Source organism: Chroicocephalus ridibundus, chromosome 2, assembly GCF_963924245.1.
Source record: "Chroicocephalus ridibundus chromosome 2, bChrRid1.1, whole genome shotgun sequence".
Taxonomy (NCBI): Eukaryota; Metazoa; Chordata; class Aves; order Charadriiformes; family Laridae; genus Chroicocephalus; species Chroicocephalus ridibundus.
Window position 1 is genome coordinate 151,628,965 of NC_086285.1, and position 21,913 is coordinate 151,650,877.

Here is a 21,913-nt window from a genome sequence, read left to right on the forward strand (position 1 = left end):
CTGATAAAGAGTCCCTCCCCATCTCTCCTATAGGCCCCATTCAGGTACTGGAAGGCCACTATAAGGTCTCCTCGGAGCCTTCTTTTCTCAAGGCTGTCCTCATAGCATAGGTGCTCCAGCCCTCTGATCACTTTCATGGCCCTCTTCTGCACCCATTCCAACAGCACCACGTCTTTCTTGTGCTGAGGACTCCAAAGCTGGACATGGTACTCCAGGTGGGGTCTCATGAGAGCAGAGTAGAGGGGCAGAATCACCTCCCTCGACCTGCTGGCCATGCTTCTTTTGATGCAGGCCAGGATGTGGTTGGCTTTCTGGGCTGCCAGCGCACGTTGCTGGCACATGTTGAGTTTCTCATCCACCAACGTCCCTAAGTCCTTCTCTACAGGGCTGTTCTCAATTCATTCTCTGCCCAGCCTGTATTTGTGCTTGGGATTGATGATTCTACATCGTGATATCACGTTTGACTGCATTGAAGAACAAACTGAGCAAATAAGCATCATTTAATTACTTACCAAACTACCTAGATGGGACATAACCCCATGATTATTTGTCACTCTACCTCTAGATCAGTTTTTAGAAGTGATAGTTTAGATACTTCCTAGATCAATAATAATAATGATTAGGATTGCCTCAGAAAAGATTATTGCAAGGCTACTATCTACTAGAGACTTTCATAATTTCCTATTACTTTTTACCACGATTCAGTTAACCAAGTTAAATGCTTTCAAAGTCCATTTAATATGAGCTACGTTAATCAGAATAGCATTAGAGACTGAGACAATATTTCCAGAAATAAATGTTACATTATAATTTTCACTAATGAAAATTTTGTTCTTTCTAAAATAATGAAGACTGCCAGAGAAATTAGGCTACCATCTTCTAATTCTTTCCTATTGCATCCTACTGTAGCCCTGATCTATAAAATTACTAGGTCATCTGACTGATATTTTGTACATACAGGCATATGAACCAAATCTTCCACACTCATCACCATTTTTCAAGTTTTAAGGCAAAGTTAATAGAATCATTGACATTGACTTTCTTGCTTTATCTGACACAGACCATCAAATTATAAATGATACAAATGAGAGGGAAAGGATAAGAATTATTATACTAACAACTACAGAGGAAAGATTTTGGTAATGTTCATCGGAGCTTTATGCAGAATAATTTATCATATGTGCAGTGCTTGTATGCATTTGTTCTTCAAAGAAAATTCCTAGAGCAGTGTGATTCATTACACCAGAATTTCAAAATTTAGGAAAGCATTATTTGATTTCTTCTGCATACCTATACAGACTGGTGGGTTGGGCTGCCAGAAGTACCGGTTTTCAACTTGAATGCACGTTATTCTCTCATCTCCTTGCAGTTCATATCCAGGGTCACACTGAAAAATGACAGTATCTCCAGGTTCTCTTCCATCTCCATTTCTAGTTCCATTCATGGGGACACCAGGGTCACGGCAGGCAGTAGCTACAGAACCTAGCAATGAGGGAAAAAGTAAAATATTCTTTTTTTAAAGTCATCTTTTCAATCCATTTTTGCCCCATTACATTTTTTTTAATCAGGAAGCTCTGTAATTCAAAATTTTCCTATTTACTTCTAAAATTTTGATATATCATCCAACAATCTGCTGCTTTTATACTATTTTGCCACCTGCTGTAATTATTGAAGGTGTCTAATTTTTTATTTAATTTTTGGGGGGAAAGATTCTGTGGAGCATTGCAATATGTAAAACAGAAAGTAAGAGATTTCCTAGTACCCTGGACACTCAGCACTTCTAACTTAGAGGGATTTTTAATATGAGTAACAGAAAGAATGAATTAAGAACCTCAGGTTGTCCAATAAATTATGCCGGCACACATCTCCAGTTCTCCACAATTCTATAGTTGTTTAACATATGTATTGTGTAACATTTAGTCATAGATTTGGAAGTGAGTTTCATTGATCATTCATATCTATACCCTTGCGCATGACATATCTACTACGCTAGGCTTTTGTAATAATATTAAAGAGGTCACCTGCACAAAAAATACACATAGATTTAGTCTAAGAGAATACAGAGTTACACATAATGCAGATTATTACTAAGTACATTAATTATTAAAGTACAGATTATTACTAAGACTGCACAAAGTCAATGACTACAAGAGAAGTATGAGAGATTTATAGATGTTTTCCCAAAATTTAACATATTATGATCAACATATTATTTAATATATTATGCACCAAAATATGTAAGCTTATTTTAAAAGTAAGCACATCAATGTTTATTTAAGTAAGTATTATTTCCTACTTACACTATAGAACTGCAACATTTATATGTATTACAAATAAATAACAAATGTCAGAGTTGGCTGTGGAACTGGTCCCACTGAGCTCAGCAATCTGGGTAACATAAACACAAAGTGGCAGTACTAAGATTTAATTCAGATGCCTTCTTTCTGGGGAGCTAATACCAGCCTACAGCAACGTATTCACCTGAAATGCGTGTGGCTTATATATTTACTATGTTTTGAAGAAGAAATCTTGGTCTAAATTGGTTATTTCCCTAAAAAAAACAAGTATCTTGCTTTTCAAGATACACTTAAGAAAAATAAAAGAATTAGCTCTAGAAAGCTAGGAGGATTTTTATGGACTGAGTAAAGGGGAAAAAAAAAAAACAAAAAAACCCCACCTGAATACAAAAAAATCAATTATTACCAGAAATTAGGGATACTTTTCCTCCTCATTCCACAAAAATTAAATAAATATTTCTTTAAAACATTAACTACTGCATAATAAATGAAAGATAACGATTTTTTTTTTTTCCATAAAATCATGGAAGTTTTTAAAATCTGTGCTTTAGGCTGATCAGGACTCCTGTTTATATCTTTAAATAAGCTGCTGGCTTTTAATTTAGAAAAAATATTACTAAAACACAGCATTACTAAATTTCACTGCACTATATTGACAGATCTTGCAAATTTTGTGTGCAAGAGACTAAAATAGCGAAGCATAGCAGTGAAATTTCATCAAATGTGAAAAGGTTCATAATGTTAACACCGGTCGGAAGTAAAAAAGAAATTCTTAAGGTAAACTTAGACTAAAGCAAGTAGTAAAACCAGTCATATATTAATCTGCATTCCTCTCTGCTGAAAACACAGAACACACTGTATCTTTTGATTAGTGTTGGCCAGTCTGAGCAGTTCGTATTGGATAGAAACTCTGTTCTGGCCACTTAAATACTACCTGCCTTGAAACTTGCCATAAACAAGAGAAACACTCTGTGCCTTATTTAAAACATGCTGAAATCAATTCTAGGAGAATGATACTTAAACGGAATTTGTAATCTTTCTTGAAGTGCTCAAGAGATAAAGTTGTTCCTATAAAGTTTGTTGTTAACTGTACATCATACTGTTCTTACTAGATTGTATCATTCTGCAAAAGAATTGTGTATGGCTGAAAAAGAAGGTAAAGAACCACCCCGATCTGTTTGGAAATCCTGATACAAAGTGTTTGGGATGTTTTAATAACTTAGTAATAATTATGCAAATTAACTTTATAACATGAGATACAAAGGCCAACCTTTTACTTATTTTTCCTTATTTTTCCTTTGCCTTCTTGCATACTTGCATGTTTGTTCAATCTACCTCTTGCTCTTTTAGCTTTGTGGTCAAATTGGTGCAACATGGATTGGGTAAGTGGAGTATGAAATGGATGGAAAACAGGCTGTTCTGCCAGGCTCAAAGAGTGTCCATGATCCAAAACCCATGTGGCAGCTGATTATCAGCAGTGTCCCTCAGGGGTGGATGTTGACTTCAATATTGTCACCTTCATTAAAGATGGGGACAATAGGACCAAGTAAGCTCTTGGCAAGTTTACAGAGACTGGAGGATCAGTTGATATGCTTTAGTGAAGCAATGCTATTTAGGGAGATCTCAGTAGGCTGGAGAAAAGGCCTGAAAGAAACTTCATGAAGTTCAAAAACAGAAACACAAAATCCTGCAGCTGGGAAAAATCGATCACAAGAAAAAATTTGCTGGAAAGCAGCTTTGCAGAAAACGAATAGAGAAGACAAACCTCTCCCTGGAAGCATGCAACAAAAGCACAAGTGAAGCATTCAGAAGTTGCAACAAGCAAAACTCCAACTGCATAAAAGAAAAAACTAATTCACTCAAGGGTGGTCAATGCCAGAACAATTTTTTCAGAGGTGGTGTGTTATCTCCAATCTTGGAGATATTCAAAGCTCTAAACAGCTTGATCTATATTACTCTTTTGTGAACAGGGAGTTGGACTAAAGGTCTCCAAAGGTCCTTTCCAACCTAAACTATTCTATGACTGTTTTGTAACTTTGCAATTTCATATTAAATACACTCAGACTTAATTTAAAAAAAAAAAAAAAAGATGACTGTGTTAAGCCTGATTTTCGCATTATAGCACTAGAATGCAAAAGATAGGTTCTCTGCTCCCACAGTGGATGTAGATAAATCACTATTAAGTCTGGATTTTAGGCTTTTAAGTACTCAGTTTCTAAAAGTCTGATTCTTCATTTTCAGAGTTTGTTCGGCAATTTCCAAGGCTCTATTAATAGTATCAATTCTAATTGAAGGATTTATGAAACAGACTGACAGACAAGGTGAGCTACTACTATAGAACGAACCATGAATGTCATACAGAAATTCTCAATAGGTTTATAAAAATAAATTAATGTATTCTTAATGAATAAAATTTATGAAAGGGAAAGCACGCCATTAAAAGCACTAGGATTCATGAAATGATATATTTATTTTTACTTTCTCATAAATAAATAATCAGTTTGTTTTCATTTGTCTAAAATATGCAGGAAATTTTGTTTCTATGTTCTCTGTTAAAGTACTACTTTAAGGAGGCATTTTAAGAAAGACAGAAAAAAACCCATCCATAATATTGCTACTACATGATATGTGCTTTATTTATTCATGTAGTTGCGTGACATTATCTTCAATATCATCATCAGGATAATAAAGCAGTGATGATTTCTTAATGCAAATACACTGTAATGCTACAAAGCTACTAACTTAGAGTAGTTAGTATAATTTGTGCCACAGTCTTTGGGAACGTGATTGGGTAAAAATAGGTTAAAACCTTGAATAGGTATGCGTACTGGATAAGTCAAACATAGATAAGTTTTTGACACATCTCTTGCTCTAAATTTTTTATTTATATCTATATAAAAATCTCCAATATTTTGTTACTGCTGTTGAGAGCAAGGACTTCAATCAGTTTTGTATCTCTCATCTACATTTCAAAATATACACTTACCTCTATAGAGCATTCCAACAAATGTAACTAATAGATTAAAATACAAAAGGACAGCTGTCATTTTAATTTGATTTTCATTTTAAATGTTGGTAGAGGCTTATAGGAATGTAAATGGTGGTAGAGGTTTATATATATATTTTTTTTTAATTTTTATTTATTTATTTTTCTTACCTGTTCCATTATTTGTTAGACAAATAGTATGTACCATACATCTTATGAATAAATTTGCTATAATAAATTTTATTTTGACTCACTTGATGTCATATATTTGCTTCAAAAAGTAGATGGAAATTTTTTTTTTTTTTTTTGATAAATCAAATTGTCAGAATAAGAATGCTCAAATATGGAAATATCTTTTTTGGGGCAAGGTTAAAAAACAATTATATGAGAAGGAAACCAGAGAAGAAAAATCTCAGTACTATATATGATTATGGAACTAATGTATTTCTTGAGAGCTAAAATATGCTAGCCATATATTCAAATGGAGTTTCTTAATCACAGCTTCCTGTAATGTCTGCTCTGCTACTTAGATTTAGTTTCAACTGCCTGACTCTTGCCCATCATTACTACTGTTAAAAAATGTGTTTGTTTGATTTTAGAGAGGATCTATATTATAATAGTCTTGATAGGGTGCGTTCTGTACTGCATTCTCAACTCTCTTTTTGCATCTTTATTCTGTTTGGGTTTGGTGATTCTTTTTAATATTTCTTTTCATTATCTACCTTCATTCTATTTTTTTTCTTCTTTTGAAGTAGCTATACTGTTTTACTTGTTAACTGTCTATTCCAGTATAAGAACTGAATTTTTTTTCCTATTATAAATTCAGGGACCTCAATCACTACCTTCATCATTCCCCATGAAAATTTGTTGAGTAAGCAAAAAGCTCAGGAATTAGAAAGTCCCTTATATATTTACTATCATGCCTGCAATGCAGTCTTGAGAGCTTTCTGCAAAATAAATGGAGCAGGCTATCACAATTCCCCATAAATTCATGTATGGGCTCTAAAGTTCTTTGTGACATATTAAAATTGATAGATAATGTAAGAAAAGAATACATCAGGTTTTATTCTGTTACAATCATTGTAAATGCACAGTTGAGAAAATACTTCTCTTATGGTCACATTGTCTTGAACAACTAGTGAGGTATGATTTGTAAATGTAATCAATTAAATTACTATAAACTACATGTCTATTATCTAGTTCACGCAGCATGACAGGTGCAAGAATGACTGTGTAGCATAAACCTGTGTGTGATCATCTGAGAGCTTTTTTTCCCTAATGAAGGTAGAGAAATGCAGAGCCCTATTTTATTCTTTCTCTGGGTAGTGTTAGCTTGGATTTTATTAGCTAGTTTGCTAATTACGCTACAATCAGTCAAAAGATTTGTGCTAGATTAAGAACTCAGACAGTTCCTGACCAAACACTCCAGCTTCAGGATGGAGATGAATGAGACTCGATAGGTGAGGAATTTTGGACAGATTAGACACACAGAACGTGTATGTCTTTCTATGTGGTCAGAGTGGCAGAAAGTGTTTGGAGCTGAGTGTGTTTGTGAAGTAAAATTCCAGATTGTGTTCTGATTTACATTGGGGCATGGTTTTGGAGCACATGAATTGATTCCTTTTGGATGAAACTAAACTGGAAGACACAGTTCTGAACTACACTACAGCAACTCTGAACTAAGAATATCGCTGAAATATGAACAGTGTTGCTAGCAGTGTTTCAGCACCAGCTGTTTCAATCTTTATATCAGCTCCTTTTAGTTTATGTTACTTGCTAATACAGAAATAGCCAAAGAACCCACAAGTGAGACTTAGATATCCATACAAAATATTCTCTAATGTAAACTTTGAATATGAGACCACCAATTCTCCAGAAAACATGTGCTAATGCACAGGCACAAGTTATACTTACTCTGGAAAGTTAGTTATCTTACCCCATTCCTGCTATGTGACTTGAAGGCAGTGGGGCAGAATCTTCTTTTGGAGTTTCATAGCAGCCAAGCCACGTAAATTCCCCCCCGCCCTGCCCCCAACCAGTTTGGATTTGTCCTAAGAGCACTCATATGATCAGATTCATATGTTCTGAGCAGTTAAGATGAGATGAGGTAGTATCTTAAATCATCGCTTGACTAGCTGTACATGCCTGTAGAAAAGCTGCTACAGAGCTGCAGAAGCCATTAAACCAGCATTCGGTCATACCCAGAAATTTTAACCACAGATCTGTCTACAGATTTCCTTGATATGAGGTAGAAAAACATTTTGATACATCTCTTTAATAATAAGGCACTTAAAAACATTTGAACAATAAATCAGATAATTAAATTATTGTAAATTGATCATTCCTGCCTGAAAAATAGAAAGTTACTGCCAGGGTCCAAAGGTTTCTGATAGTTCAAAAGCCCAGGCAATTTGATATGTGACTGTAATGTCCTAGATGACAGCTCCATTTTCATGCAGGAAAGATACTTTGAGACACGGCATTAAAAGTGTGACAAGGCAGTAATAGACTGCACTGATGCCGGGATCAATATAATAAATGTCTTGGGTTTTCTTGCTGTTCACAGTGATTTCTAAATTTAGTTTTCTAGTGCATGTCAAGTCCAATATCAGTAAAGAGTCTGAATCCCAACTCTGAGACAAAATTACTTCTTCATTTTGATTAATTTGTGCATGTCTTCTGGAAAGAAAAGAAAGGCGAATATTTTTGTTTATTTGAGAATTATGGGGGAAAAAAAAACCCAAAGTTTTTTTTTTCTTTTTTTCCTTTATTTCTTTATTTTTTTTTCTCCCCAGAGCACAAAATCAGGGCAGAAGCTCTAAGCTTTTCAAATTTCAAGCTCTTCATAACTCATCTCATGTCAAAAATTTTTTTTTCTTAACCTATTTAAACCAACATGTACTTCCAAACTCCTATCACTTTAAATAAAGGCTTCCTATAATTGTTGGGTCTTTCAAATTTGCATCAGCATGAACCAATCCTGACAGACTGCACCTTCAAAATACAAGCTGTCCCAGACTCCATGTAATACCTTTACCCGTATGGACACTGCAGTCTCCCTGCATCTCTAATACTGCCTGTTTGAAAATCAGGTCAGCCTGGTATTTGCTATCTCAAATCCAACCTTCTATACAACTTTTCCTGAAAAAGAAAGAATGAACCAGCCACAGTCATTTTATTCAGTCTTCTACCAACAGAAGCACTGCTGAGATAATTTTTTTTAATCTATTTTTAACTTCTGATTCTCCCGTACATCTAACAGAGATTTAGGAGCATAGCCATTATAATTCTTAAGTAAATTCTAACCCTAGACTCAGTTTGTTGACTTTGCATGACTTCATAGATTCTATCTAAGTTTGACAGTTATTGTTTGAAAATTAAAATGGGAAAACATTAAGAATAAAGCATAGAATTAGAATTTTATCTGGGACAATGCACCCCTTCAACACTTAACTTTGGGTTTCATTACTCTCAGATTCTGCAACAGTAAGTAAGTTAGGAGGTGTAAGATAGGTCAGGTTTATTTTGCACGGAAAAATAAACCCCAACAAACAAAACACCCAGAAATTAGTAAACTGGGGTAGACCACGGTTCAAATCTCTCCTGTCTGATATGAAGCAGAAGATAGAATACATACTGATGTGGCTTCTCACATAGAATTTCCTGACTAGTTCAAGAGTCAATAGCTCAAAGAATGCAATACTTAGGCCTAGCTTCAGTTTTGTTTCAAATAATGCTTCACTATTCTAAATGAAATAAAAGCTTGGAAAGAAAATGGCTAAATCATCAGTATAAGTTTCTGTTGCAGATATTCCAAGAAGACCAGACAACAGATGAAATTCTTGAAGGGATTTCTGGAAGAAGAGAAGGTCCATGTTGAATGTCTAGGGCTAGGACAGCAGATTGGCTTGCTTCTCTTGTTGCTGTATGAACTGAGAGAGATGCTGGAGCAGTACGTGCTGTGGATTGTCAACCGTAGCTTCCAGGTAACATGCTCCAAACTTTCTCAGAGCAGCAGCAGCAACCACCTTAACAATCCAAGGCTCTGGAAAAGCCAACGGGTGATATTGCTGTCCAAAGCCATAAGAATGGTACTTATCCTGCAGACAGCAGGGCCCATCTCCACCATACCTCTATAACTCTCAGTGAACCTTTCTGAGTCTTATTTCCCTCTTACACTGACCAAGTGCATCCTAGCACCAAGACTGGTACCGCAATTCAGAACAGGAAACAGGTGACTGAAGAAAGGTTTCATATTGAAACAGGAAGGATAACATTCCTCCCCAGTAGCCCTCTGTGGGGATCTCCCTGGCTGCCTCTGGGACCACATCTTGGGCAGAACACAAAAAGGGGTGTGTAACATAAAGTTTGAACATCTTGACACCCCAACTGTCTTATGTACTTGTCTTTGCAAACATTTAATTTTCAAACATAGACTGTGTGCATATGCTATTGTCAAAACAAGTGTTAAGTCAAGTAGATTGTTCTGTCTTGAAAAACAAGTTCACTAAGTGAGTTACAGTTTTCTTGTGAATCTGTGCACCTGTGCAATCCCTCAGTGGGGATTTTGCTGGCTGTCCCCAGGCTTACAGAAACAGCCAAGCCACAACTTGTAAAGTTGCATGAAGAGATACACACTGGAGACTGCTGCCAAGGCCTTGAAAAAAAAAAAAAGAAAAAGAAACAACTGTCTGGTTTGTGTTTGCATCTTTCTCCTGCCACATATTCATGGTTTTTAGTTAAACCGTTATATATACGTAATGTATATTTGAACTCATTAAGAAATTCACTCCATGCATAGTTCAATCGGTGTAGATTCACTTGTTACATTTTCCAAGAAGGCTCAACAATAGAGGTAGTTCTGAAAGACATCACAAATTCGTGGTTTCCATAGATGCCAAGTCAAGTCCCCATATTACTAAATATTTATCATGTTGGTTTTGTTTTGTATTGCATACAATTCTGTATGAAATTTGGTGATTTATACTTCTGTTTCCAACAGCAATGGTTTGTATTACCAGTAATGATAAGTTTTATAATAAATTTTAGAACCTGATAACTCAAGCTGGAAAACACAGACTACTTGGCTAACTGCATACTTAAATATTATTTCATTGCTGTTGTATTCGGAATTTGTATCCTGATTATTTTTATGCATTCTCCTGATTGTCAATCAATAGTATTTAGTAGCAATTGTTAACTGAGCTTTTTAAAAAAGTTTTGTTCAGATTGTAAACTGTTATAGTCTCACATCTTTTTTGTGGGGGAAAGGGTTGAGACCAAGTTCTTTCCTAAGGGACTTTATTTGATTTTGCTATCAAATACATTTCAGTTCTTAGAGACATAACAGACACAGATTTAAGGAGATAACCTAATTTTCTTTTTTTTTTTATTGTTTTTGTTGTCGGTTTATATTAGTTACTAAAATTCATTTTGTTAATACACTCTGAAGTACTACACTGCTCTTATCATGTTTATTGGGCAACCTTATGAGCTATTTTTTTCCCAGTTCTTAAGTAGATCTCTTTTTCCATAAATATGAACTCTTCAGTTCTGAACATCTATTATCCCTTAAGCATTTGCCCATAGTTTTGGCACTGAGTAGGAAACCCAACCCCAAATAAATTAATTGACATATGGTTTCAGATAATTGCTGGAACTCAGCAGAAAATGGATACTGTGACAATATGTAATCATGCTGGCAATGCATTCCAGCTGGGGAGAAGTGTTTTGAAAATCTTAATTTCATTTAGATTGCATGTTTTGGGTTTGGTTTTTTTTGGAACTATAGGGTTTTTTAAGCTTTTTACACCGGATCTACCCCTATTTCAGATGGCATATTTCTTTATGTGTGTATATGAATACAGGGGGATAGAAACAGCTTCTCAGAAAGAAGCAATCACCAGGATCTTGGACCACACACAAGGGCTACTCATGCACTGAAACATCTTACCAACGATCACCCATTTTTTAATACCATTTCTACTGAAAAGATCATTAACATGATCTGAGTGAAAATACATGTTTGATTCTTTACAGAATAGCGTGCAACCTATTCTCTTGTAACTGTTAAGGATACAGCTGTGCAACAGAGAAAAGCACTGCTGGTTTGCCTTGTCCTTCATTTTGCACTCTGGGTGAACTAAAATCTTCTGAAGAGAGGGGGAGATTGCTCTTATCTTAAAAGTTAAATTTTCTGTTTTGTCTTTTAGTATCACAAATCGTATACATGCATTATAGCCTTACAGTTTCAAAACCCTATTAATATTTTGGGAATTCCTAAAGATAAGGCCAAATTTGGAGGTCCTGACACCTCGTAAAATAAGAAGGTGTTTAATCTGTCTGAAGTATTCAGCTTTTGTTGACTTGTTGCTTTATTATTTTTTTTCTTTGTACTATAATTGAACAGTTTGGGATTGATACAGAATTGGCCTCATTATTTGGTAACCACCTGTCCACACACTTGAATGACATTACTCTGATCTTTGTAGATAACTAAATTTTTTTATTTAGGAAAGCATTATAGTATGGTCACTTGCAAAAAGTTACAGAACACTGTCAGAAAACAGCTTCTGTTTTCTTTAATGTCATTACAGAGATTACACCTTCCCAAAACAAAGAAGAATTAAGATCTGATTCTCACTTTCATTTTCATTTGCAAGGTTTTAAAATTCCTCTATGTAAATGAATTATATCTCAGACTGTATGTCTGAATATGTCCAGACAGTAACTGAAGTTACCAGTCCATCAATATTTTTTTTTTCCACAGTCATATATAGAAGACTGAAAGATGAGCATTCCTTCAGTCAAATGTCTTTGCTAGATCTATCCTTTACGAGACTAGGCAGCTTACTGGAATGCTTTTAAGAAAAAAAGAAATATTTCTATGGCAATAGAATAGCAAAACCATCTCCAAAGTAGCATTAATGCAATACAAGAATTTGACAGTGAAAACAGAGAACAGAATAACTATGGCATCTCATTTTTTTACCATTGGAAAATGGTTTTCTCAGTCATAGGACTGAATGTCAATTCCATGCTGTTTTCTTCTGTATTTTGTACCTTTTTGGAGAATACTGCAAAACCAGCTAACTACTACTCTTCTACGTGCAAAACATATTGTAAGAAGTTATTTCAATGAGACAGGATGAATTTCATACACATTTAAAGATGCAAAATGTCACCTTTACATAGTTTCATCAAAATAATTCAAGTAAACCTCAGCTGATGAATTTGCCAGCCCCACTGGAGTTTGCCTGTAGTTCTACGTAAGATTACAAACAAGGACTGTAGAATAACCAATGGATCGTATAAATGCAGAGGCTAATTTTCAGGGTGAAATCTCCACAAGTGGCTTGGGAGGTGCTTTTTTGTACATAGAAGACAAAAAGGAGCAAGCCCTGGTCTCATGCAATTTTGCTTACTTATTGGTAGCAACAGTTATGCAAGGATGGGAATCTCTTCATTGAGATTATACTCCTTATGCAGTCAATCAAGGCACATGATTTTGGTCCCAAGGAGTCTAAAGAGGCAAACTGTATTATTGTATTAACTGATGATGAAGTTAAAGAGAACATTTTTTGAAACAGAAAAGTAGTTTCATTTATAACATTATGAATCCACGTAAAGATATTTTTGCACTTCCAAATTTATTTTGCTTCATAAACAATTACAAAGATTTGTAATGGATTTTGTTTGCAAATAAAATGACCTGCCAGAATTACAACTTTTATCCAAGAAACTTAAAGTACAATGTTCAATTTTGTATTGCTTTAGCAGAAAACAATTTTTCAGATTCAGAGAATAGATTTCACACATATGAAATTGAAATATGAACTTAAAACATTAATCTGAGACACATGACATTCCCAATTTGGAATCCAATCAGCTTGAGCTCTCTGAAATGCCCTGTCACAAGTCAGATAAAGTCTATTTTAAACTCTACATCTGTAAATTTAGTGCAAGTGAGTAGGCTTTGCACAAGTCACAAGGGTTTGGCCGACTATGTTGTATGAGGTTTAAATTAAGGAAGTTCAGCCTTCAGTATAATTAAAATAAGATATTTTTATGGTGATATGACCAAGAGGACTATTTATTTATTTATTTATCATTTCAAAAGTACTTATACATTAACCTGTTTCTTTCAATATTTCCTTTCTGCTTTCAGTACCGTAACTCCAGGTCTCTCTAGCTACAAGCCGTTACCTGGGCATTTTACATGGCAGCATTAAATCATAGTACTTGCCTGCATGAAATCACATATCCTAAATACTACTGAATTAAGAGGTAATAGCTACTGAGCAGTTAATGTCATTTACAAACCTATGACAGGAATGACATTTTTGCCATTGAAAGACACAGAAATGAGTCTTATTAATATCTGCTACTTAGAAGAAAGGCAATGATTGATAGAAGAAAATAAATTTATTCAATGGCTTCTTTCTTTTAAGCTTCTTGATGTTAAAACCAAAACAACCATCCAACCAAGCAAAAAAAAACCACACAAAAAACATACACAAACATACAAACAAAAAAGAAAACACACACCAACACCACCCCTAGCAAAACTAAAACAAAAACACTGGGCTAAATTTAGAAGTGTGAACACTCACAATTATTTCTCATAGATAAATAGTCATGCTGAAATCTCTAAATTCAAAGGACTTTGAGAAAAGTTGAAAGAAATAAACAAATCAGAGTATGAAAACATTTAAGATGAAAAGCCGGTTCTGCTATGGAATAGATTTAAGGAAGAATAAATCCTATCTTGCTGCTTCAGAAAAGTGAAGAAGTTATGTTAGGGATCGCTATACCAGCAGTGCTAGTAAACAGCGCTCTGAGAAATAAAACAGTTAAATTCCCCAAATCCATTACCAAATCACTTTCACATTAAACATGTCAGAAGCAGAGATGTCTGCTAATGTAAAATTGGAGAAAAGAAAAAGAAAAATACGAGAGGGTGTTCAGTGTCAAAAAATCTACCTAAATGATACTGTGGTGAATTGAACTAAAAAATCCCACCAAAAAAAATAAACACCAAGCACCCCTAAAAAAAAAATCAAAACAACAAGAACAGCCAACCAACCAAAAAAAAAAAAAAATCAAACACAAGACATTTAGAATACAGTGTGTCTATAAATCAGCACTAAAATATAGAAAGATCACTTGTAAGCATTTAATCATTAAATGTAATCAAAGTAAGCAATATCATGCATTATAATTCTACACTGAAATTTAATATTACTAAAGTTAAGCCATCCAGCTAGGTATCCAAGACAAGTTTTCTAGGCTTTTTCTGTAGTCTACAGAGACAAGTAACTCCAAAGAGCTATTCACCCAGTTTTAAAATAATGAGGGACAGATGTAGTTTGACAATAGAGTAAATCCAAGCATTTTAAGGCATATCCTGTTACGTAAGAAATTTCTGTCACATGATACGAAATACTGATAGAGCATCTATTTACAAAAAAAACCTCGCTAATACTCAAAACATATTTACAGGTTAGTTCTGCGCTGGCTGCCTTATAATGCTCAAAAAAATGCTCTATATGTGCTGTTTAATTAGTCAGAAATGTGACTGCACACTTAGGCCTGAGCAGGACGCAGTCTGTAATGCTGAGTGACTCAGCAGTGCAGCTATTAATGGTGAAATAATGGACGATGAAAGATGATTACATATCCTTCCTTTCTGCGTGAATGATAAATGGCACCTGAACTGTTCAAGCTAGAAGAGAGAGAACTTCCCTTTAACACCAGATTCAAAGGCCTTTGAAATCTATGGAAATAATCTCAACTTCAGTAGGATCTGATCTGATATTACACACTGAACACATATTAAAGGGACTAAAATATTGTTTTAAGCACACACAATTATTATCAGCCAATTTTTTGTACTTTCGTGTTCCCCCTCAACTTTTTTCATTTCTCTTTCTCTCTCTTTGCCTCTTTCAGCTGCTACTTTCAGCTAGGTGAAATGGAGCAACGTCAGCTGAAGAAAATGTTTCATTATGCTTAATACTTCTGTCTGACCCTGAGATATACGGCTCGTCTCTGGCACGGACACACTTGTTCCCTTTCTCGTTCACTTTTCTTGAAGGTCTAATTGGCTATTTTGTGCAGAATTTACTGACCAAATGAAGTTACTGCTGATTTCATTGGTGGTTCTCCAGTATGTATTGGGCTCTTCATGCTTTGATTCTGACAGTTCAGAGAAAATGTGCTGTAAAAAGTACTCCTGTTTGCATATTCCTTTTGGCCTGTTGTCAAACTTTCATTCTTCTCCTAATTTAAGGGAAGAATGCTGGCATCTGCTCTATAGCTACGTTATTCAACCTGTTCATCCCATTTAGATGTTTTCCAAAACATCTCTTATTGCAATCCTACTGGTGAATCCCCAGAGGTTCTTATTTTTCTTTTACATGTATATGCAAAGTTTTTAAATATTCTGCTTTATTACACATCTTTTGGTACTTTGTTTCTCAGGCTCTGTGGGCTCTGCTTTCTATTGTGTTCCTTCACTCTCATCTCAAAGGAGACTGCAGAAACTAAGACATTTTAAAGATTGCATAGTCATGGTTTGCAGATTTCCAACTAGAAAATAATACACTACACATCAAAGACAATAGTAGACCAAAGGTCTGCTCTGCCTAGTGATGAGATGTGAAGTCATGAGTAGTGGCATTGATTTCTTTGTTTACATTAGATGTATAAAACAAGCTGTACTTTCAGTAGTCCAAGATACATGATGGTGGTGGAAAGTACAGAAGCATGAGCAAGCTGATCTCCCTTATTTCATCCCAAATCCATCACTTTCTCTTCTCCCTCTCTGAATAATGCACAATCGTACTGACTTAGAATTGTATTTCTACTATTTATACAGCATTTCAGCTTCTCTAGGCTTTCCCTCCCCCTCCCCCACCGCCTTCCGCTCTACTTTGGCGAAGAATGCTATCTCACCTGTAATTTACACTACCAGATAGAAATTAATTTTCTGTGTATATTGTATTATTTGTAAAGGACCCAAATTCAAATTATACCATGTTATCATGGTGAACATTTTCACTCATTAAATAAATGACAGGTGCAGAATTATGTATGAACAGTTGATAAAATTAGATCAAAACCTGTAAGGAACTGATAAGAGATTTAATTGACTTTTTAGAAACAGATTTTTAGTTTAAGGATTAAGAAAATAATTTAAAAAATAAAGTGTTCAAGGTCTTAAAAGGGTTTCAACATAAAATATCTGTTGTCATTGAATAACATCCCTCTTGAGGCAAAAGGGCCAACAATCCAGTTAAATACTCATACCCAATTTCACAAAATGGCAAGAGGAAAGTAAAAGCAGATACCTCCCCTGTGTGAGCTTTCTGTTTGTTAATTACACTGTAGCTAAAGTATGCAGACACCATCTGTTTCACTCAGACAACATTATATACTCAGAGAAAGTATATGGAAGCTTGAAACAAAGTTGCACTCAATTATCTTTCTCTTTCCTTCAGGTCCTCAAATATATTTCTTTCCTGGTGAGTAAAAAAATATTTCTATATAGCAACAGTGTAATTTAAGTTGTGTAGTTAGTTAGACATTATTTTTAAAATCTTAATTTAAGAAAAAATAAAAAATAAAAAAAAAAAATCTCCATGAATCTAATAAGGAGTATCTACACTAACTTTGCAGCATCGAGTATTTGAGAAGGATCACTGTGACTTTGTGAACCTGGACTGAAGAGTGAGAGAAATGCTGAGGCAGTAACACTTCATGGATCCTTTAAACTGTCATCATTAGATCTCAACAGACTGCAAGAGCATGGAGAATCAAATAAAATACTTCTTCTTTCAGATGAAACTCTAAAACCTCTTTTCAGGTAAAGCACTGGAAGTAGCTGCTTTATGACTTTACTCCCATTTCCCATCCATTTTTCCTTGCAACTCCATTCTTATTCTGCATCAATCTCTTTTTCCACTCACCCTAAATGACTACCTGAATAAGTTCAGTGCATAAAGCTCTCCCCAATCCCTTTTTGGCCTCAACATTAAATAAAGGAGTATGTCTGAATCTGAAAAGCAGATATGTGAGGTGGTGAAATGGCAAAAATATCTTGGAGCTAAGGAATTAAGAATCCTATTCATGGCTTCAAAAACCAGATGATGAAGCAGTTTAAATGTCTTTTACTTTGTCCTCTAATTGACATACTTCATTCTTCCTTCAAATTACTGTGTGTGCACACGTGTTATTTGTCATACACATAGAAAGAATGAGGGTAGGGGAAAACAAGGGCTAATACAACTACCAAGCACAGAAAGCACAAGGTAAATAACATTATCATTAGGAGTCTCTGTGTCAACCCATGCTAGAAACATTGCTACTGCTAGACAAAGTGATGATATTAGATCAGATCTTGCTAATCTTGAAAAAATATATATAAACTTCACTGACCATGAAAAAAGAATGTCAAAATGGACCTCACTCAATTATTTCTTCTGTATCAACACTAAAAATGTCTAAAGAGATTTAATAACAGTTAAGTAACTGTTTAGATTTGTCACCATGCTGCCTGTAATAAGACGAAATAGTGCTAGAAGGCAAAATGGAGAAGGACACTGCTGTTACTGTAGTGCTATTTCCCATTTGATCCTGTACAAGCACAGCAGGAATGAAAACTCTGCACAGATGTCTCTGAAAGCAGAAACTCTTATTGATTAGAAAAGGATGGAGCCTTTAACATGCCTACATCACCTCCTTTGTGAAAAACACTAATCATAACTGTAAGCATTCTGGCACTGCCACAGCTGCCCTTGAAACAAAGCCAAATTAACAAAGGACATGATTATTTTTTTATTTATTTTTTAAGAATAAAAATATAGGTTTACAACAAATCTGCAAGCCTGGGCCAAATCTTTCCCTAACAAAGTTAGAAATGTTGTCACTGGTTACAGTTGCTCCCAGCACTACAATTACCTGTGAGTGAAACACCTTATTAAAAAAATAAAAATTAAATTCATAGACTTACTTGAAAACTGTATGGCGAATCCAGATTTGCTGATATAAAAATCTGTGTCAAACTGGATAGTTACTATGTTGAGTGTACTGTGAATGCCTTCAGGAACAAGGGATCCACTAATTTCTTTGAGTAACATCTCATTCTCAGGTGGACCATCCCAAACTCGTAGAATGTCATGGGATGCCTCAGTATCAAAAGCAAGAAACTGGAGGCTGTAAGAATACCATGATTTTACTGTCAGCTTTCATATTACTCAACAACATATCCTTAGGAACAAAACTAAACCAAAAAAGCAAATAAACTGTGATTTCCAAGGGTGATTTTCCATAATGTTTCACACCTTTACCTTTGGATGCATAAAAATACAATATGAAAATCCTTTTGCAACTAATATTTTTTTTGGCCAATGTGAAATAAATATATTTCTTTAGTCATTCAAATAATCTATAAATACCCACACAATCTTTTCAGAAAATAGTTTTGTTTTTCTTAAGACAATATTATGTACCACATTCCCATCAAAATAAATTAAACAGAACTGTAACCTCGTGGAATTAGTGATATAGTGTGAATATATGTCTAAGTAAAGAGAACTACTGAAACACAGGTGTTTTTTTTTAAATGTAAACTCTTCCACTGAACAGTTCTGCTGACTCCAGCACGTTTTACTTTGTACATATTCAATCTTGTAACTTTGATATTAAAATACCATTCATATTAGATAATTTTAAAACAGATTTCCAGTTAACATTTCTAGTTTGTATATATGCAAACATATATACATATATGATTTTTTTCTTAAAATTCATTGGCGTTTCACAAAATTATAGTGAATTTTAAAGCCTGATCTTCATCAGACAATGTTTATTGAAAAACAGATAGTTTCAACAAAAACCTACATATTCAAACTTAGAATGCCAAAAATACTGGCCTTGAGCTACATCTTAAATTTTAAATCCCAGATCCCACTTTTTTCCAAATAAACAGGTAAGATTTGGTTATTATATAAACAAAAATATTTGTTATAATTTTAAAATTTGTTGTCAGTACCTGACAATATTTCCTGGGTCTACTTCAATCACCCACATGCAACGCAGATTGTTGTCATAGGGAAAAGGATAGCCAGGAGATAAGATTCTTCCTGATGATTCTCCTTTAAAACGGCCTCCACATTCAGCTAATAGAAAAACAACATTACATAATGTGTTAATTTTAATTCATTATAGATGGTCTTCCAGCTAATCATCTGAGCAATCAGTTTCTTTTTTTCTAATGATTTTCAATACACCATAATATTAGAAAACATGCCATTATATAAAGAAAGGAACATGGATTGTTACTTAAAAAAAAACCAAAAACCAAAAACCAAAAAAAACAACCCACCAAAACCCAACTAAAACCAACATGTCACCCTAAAGCAGTAAAATTAAATTTAAAAAAACTAAACAAGTGAGTAAGTAGATTTTAATTTTTTTTAAAAGAGACAGGAAATATATTAAATAAAAACAGGCTATTCAGGGAGAAAGTTAGCCTTTTAGCCTAGGAAAAAAAAAGTTATAAAACTTGTCCTATAGTATTTCTTAGAGGATAACAGATGGTAAGTAGCTCCCTCCTAGATGGCCTCAGCCAGTCATTAGGTAAAACTGAGTATTCCATAATCTTAATACGAAATCTTTGAGAAAACCTGATTTTTTTAATGTAGATCCCTGAGGTCTTTAAAGACTTCCTATTTCTCTTTCCTTCCTTTTAAAGCCCCCTTAATATTTTCTCTCTTGTGAAGTCCAAAGCAAAAATAATGCTTTGATTAGATCTCTTGGTATAGTTAAAATGCATTTTTATTTTGATTTAGCAGCACCTAAAATATTTAGTTGAGAGATTATTACCTTATCATCTGTGAATTCCATGATAAAATATTATTGAAATGCTACTCCTGGTGGATTTTCTGACATAATAAAAGCAAATTTGCAGAGACAGGTGGCCTTTCATATCTTTTTAAAGCACTTTGCCAATCTGTTAATTCCTAAATACTCTAAAAAAAATATTTCGTAATTATTCAACTTAGAGGATAGCATAGTCCATTATTCTTCCAGTAGAGTAAGGATATAAATAAAGTACACTATAAAGAAAGAATTACTCACTGACAGAGTGAATGAAATTAAAAATTAATTACATTTCATCCAGGACCACTGAACAGCTACAAGTTTATAATTCCTAATTATCACACAGGATAACCAGTTTGCTTTTTTATTATGATTTTTGAAGGTTCCCTCTCTCTCCCCAGTGGCTTATTTCTGCAGCAAAGTTCCAGCTCCCCAGTTCTGCTGGTTGCTGAATCAGCTGGGCAAGTGGGGACTTCTGAGAAAGCAATATTCTCTCAGGTTGCAGTCAGCAGTAACAGAGCAAACACCTTTTTATCTTACATCTCCAGATTGCTTACTATGAAAACAATCCTAATTAAGAATCTTAATTTTGCCTCCAAGTGTCAACACTAAAGATTCTTCTAAGGATATCAAGTTAAAGGAAATATATATTATACTACATTTCTTCCTGCACATTCTATGGATAGTATGTTGTATTGGAACACTTACTACATGTTTAAGATTTATGATTACAACAGCTTGAAAAGTTTTGCTATTGTCTTGTCAATGTCATATGTCAAATGTCATACAAGAACAGTAGCATTATTAAGCCAACTTCTGATAGTAGCAGCAAATTAAAGCGTCTGTTGACTTCTGTTGCTCATAAATATCCAGGAAACAATTTTATTTGTACATTATTTCATGCAAAGCATCACTGTTTTCACAGATTCTAGGGGTTTGTCTGAACAATCTGTAGACCTAAAAGATCTTGTGGTATGCTGGGACGAAGTTCTTGTAAGCATGAAACTTGAGTGCACAGAGCTATCTGACTCATAAAAATGTACTCTGGAAATAAAGGGCATCAGTATTGCAAAAACAATGTTTTGTGGGGTTTTTTTTATTTCCTTTCATAGCAAAGAAGCTTAGTTTCAATCTGCTTCTAACTAAAAGTGGATGTTGAAAGAAGGATTCCTATAAACCAGAAATGTTAGAACAGTTTTGCCACTGATTCATCTTCACCTCCTGCTATTTAAGCCATTCCTGAATTTAAAGTCTCAAAACCTGACTATTTTGATCACGGATGAGTAAGAGATGTTCAGACTCAGGCTTTTGTTTGGACATATTAAAGAGATATCTAAAAGAGGTCTCAGTCCTGTATAAAAACCTTTGTGATGCAATTTTGCTGTTTTCTTTGAGGAACACTTCTAATCCGAGCATTTTTTCTTTTACTGATCTTGCGCATTTCTTAAATGCCCTTCTGTTTCCCAGTTCTCTTCTAGCCAATTATTTCCTCATGTTGTATCATTACTAAGAAATCATTAGTCTTTTACTACATATTTTTCAGCCCAAGACACCAACTGATGTCTAAGACATTTTATAGGATTCATACCGCATGCCTCCAAGAGTATTTTAAAGAACCTGCAGTGATCCTTAATTAACATTAAAAACTAGAAAGTATCATTTACAATTGGCATTCAAAAACTTTCTTAAGCTTGTCTAAACAAAATCTCATTTGTGTTAATTAAAATTCTTTTAAAATCTATTTATC

At 34.4% G+C, this 21,913-nt stretch overlaps 1 protein-coding gene across 4 annotated transcripts in view; it reads right to left on the bottom strand.

Annotated features, from left to right (window-relative positions):
* Nucleotides 1–21,913, bottom strand: part of CSMD3 (CUB and Sushi multiple domains 3) — a 680,626-nt gene that overhangs the window by 210,356 nt on the left and 448,357 nt on the right. For all 4 annotated transcript variants that reach the window (XM_063327428.1, XM_063327427.1, XM_063327426.1 and 1 more), the window contains 3 exons: nucleotides 19,337–19,463; nucleotides 18,296–18,498; nucleotides 1,291–1,482 (listed from right to left, as the gene is read on the bottom strand). In XM_063327428.1, the coding sequence (XP_063183498.1) occupies nucleotides 1,291–1,482; nucleotides 18,296–18,498; nucleotides 19,337–19,463 (522 nt within the window). The remainder of the gene's footprint in view (nucleotides 1–1,290; nucleotides 1,483–18,295; nucleotides 18,499–19,336; nucleotides 19,464–21,913) is intronic.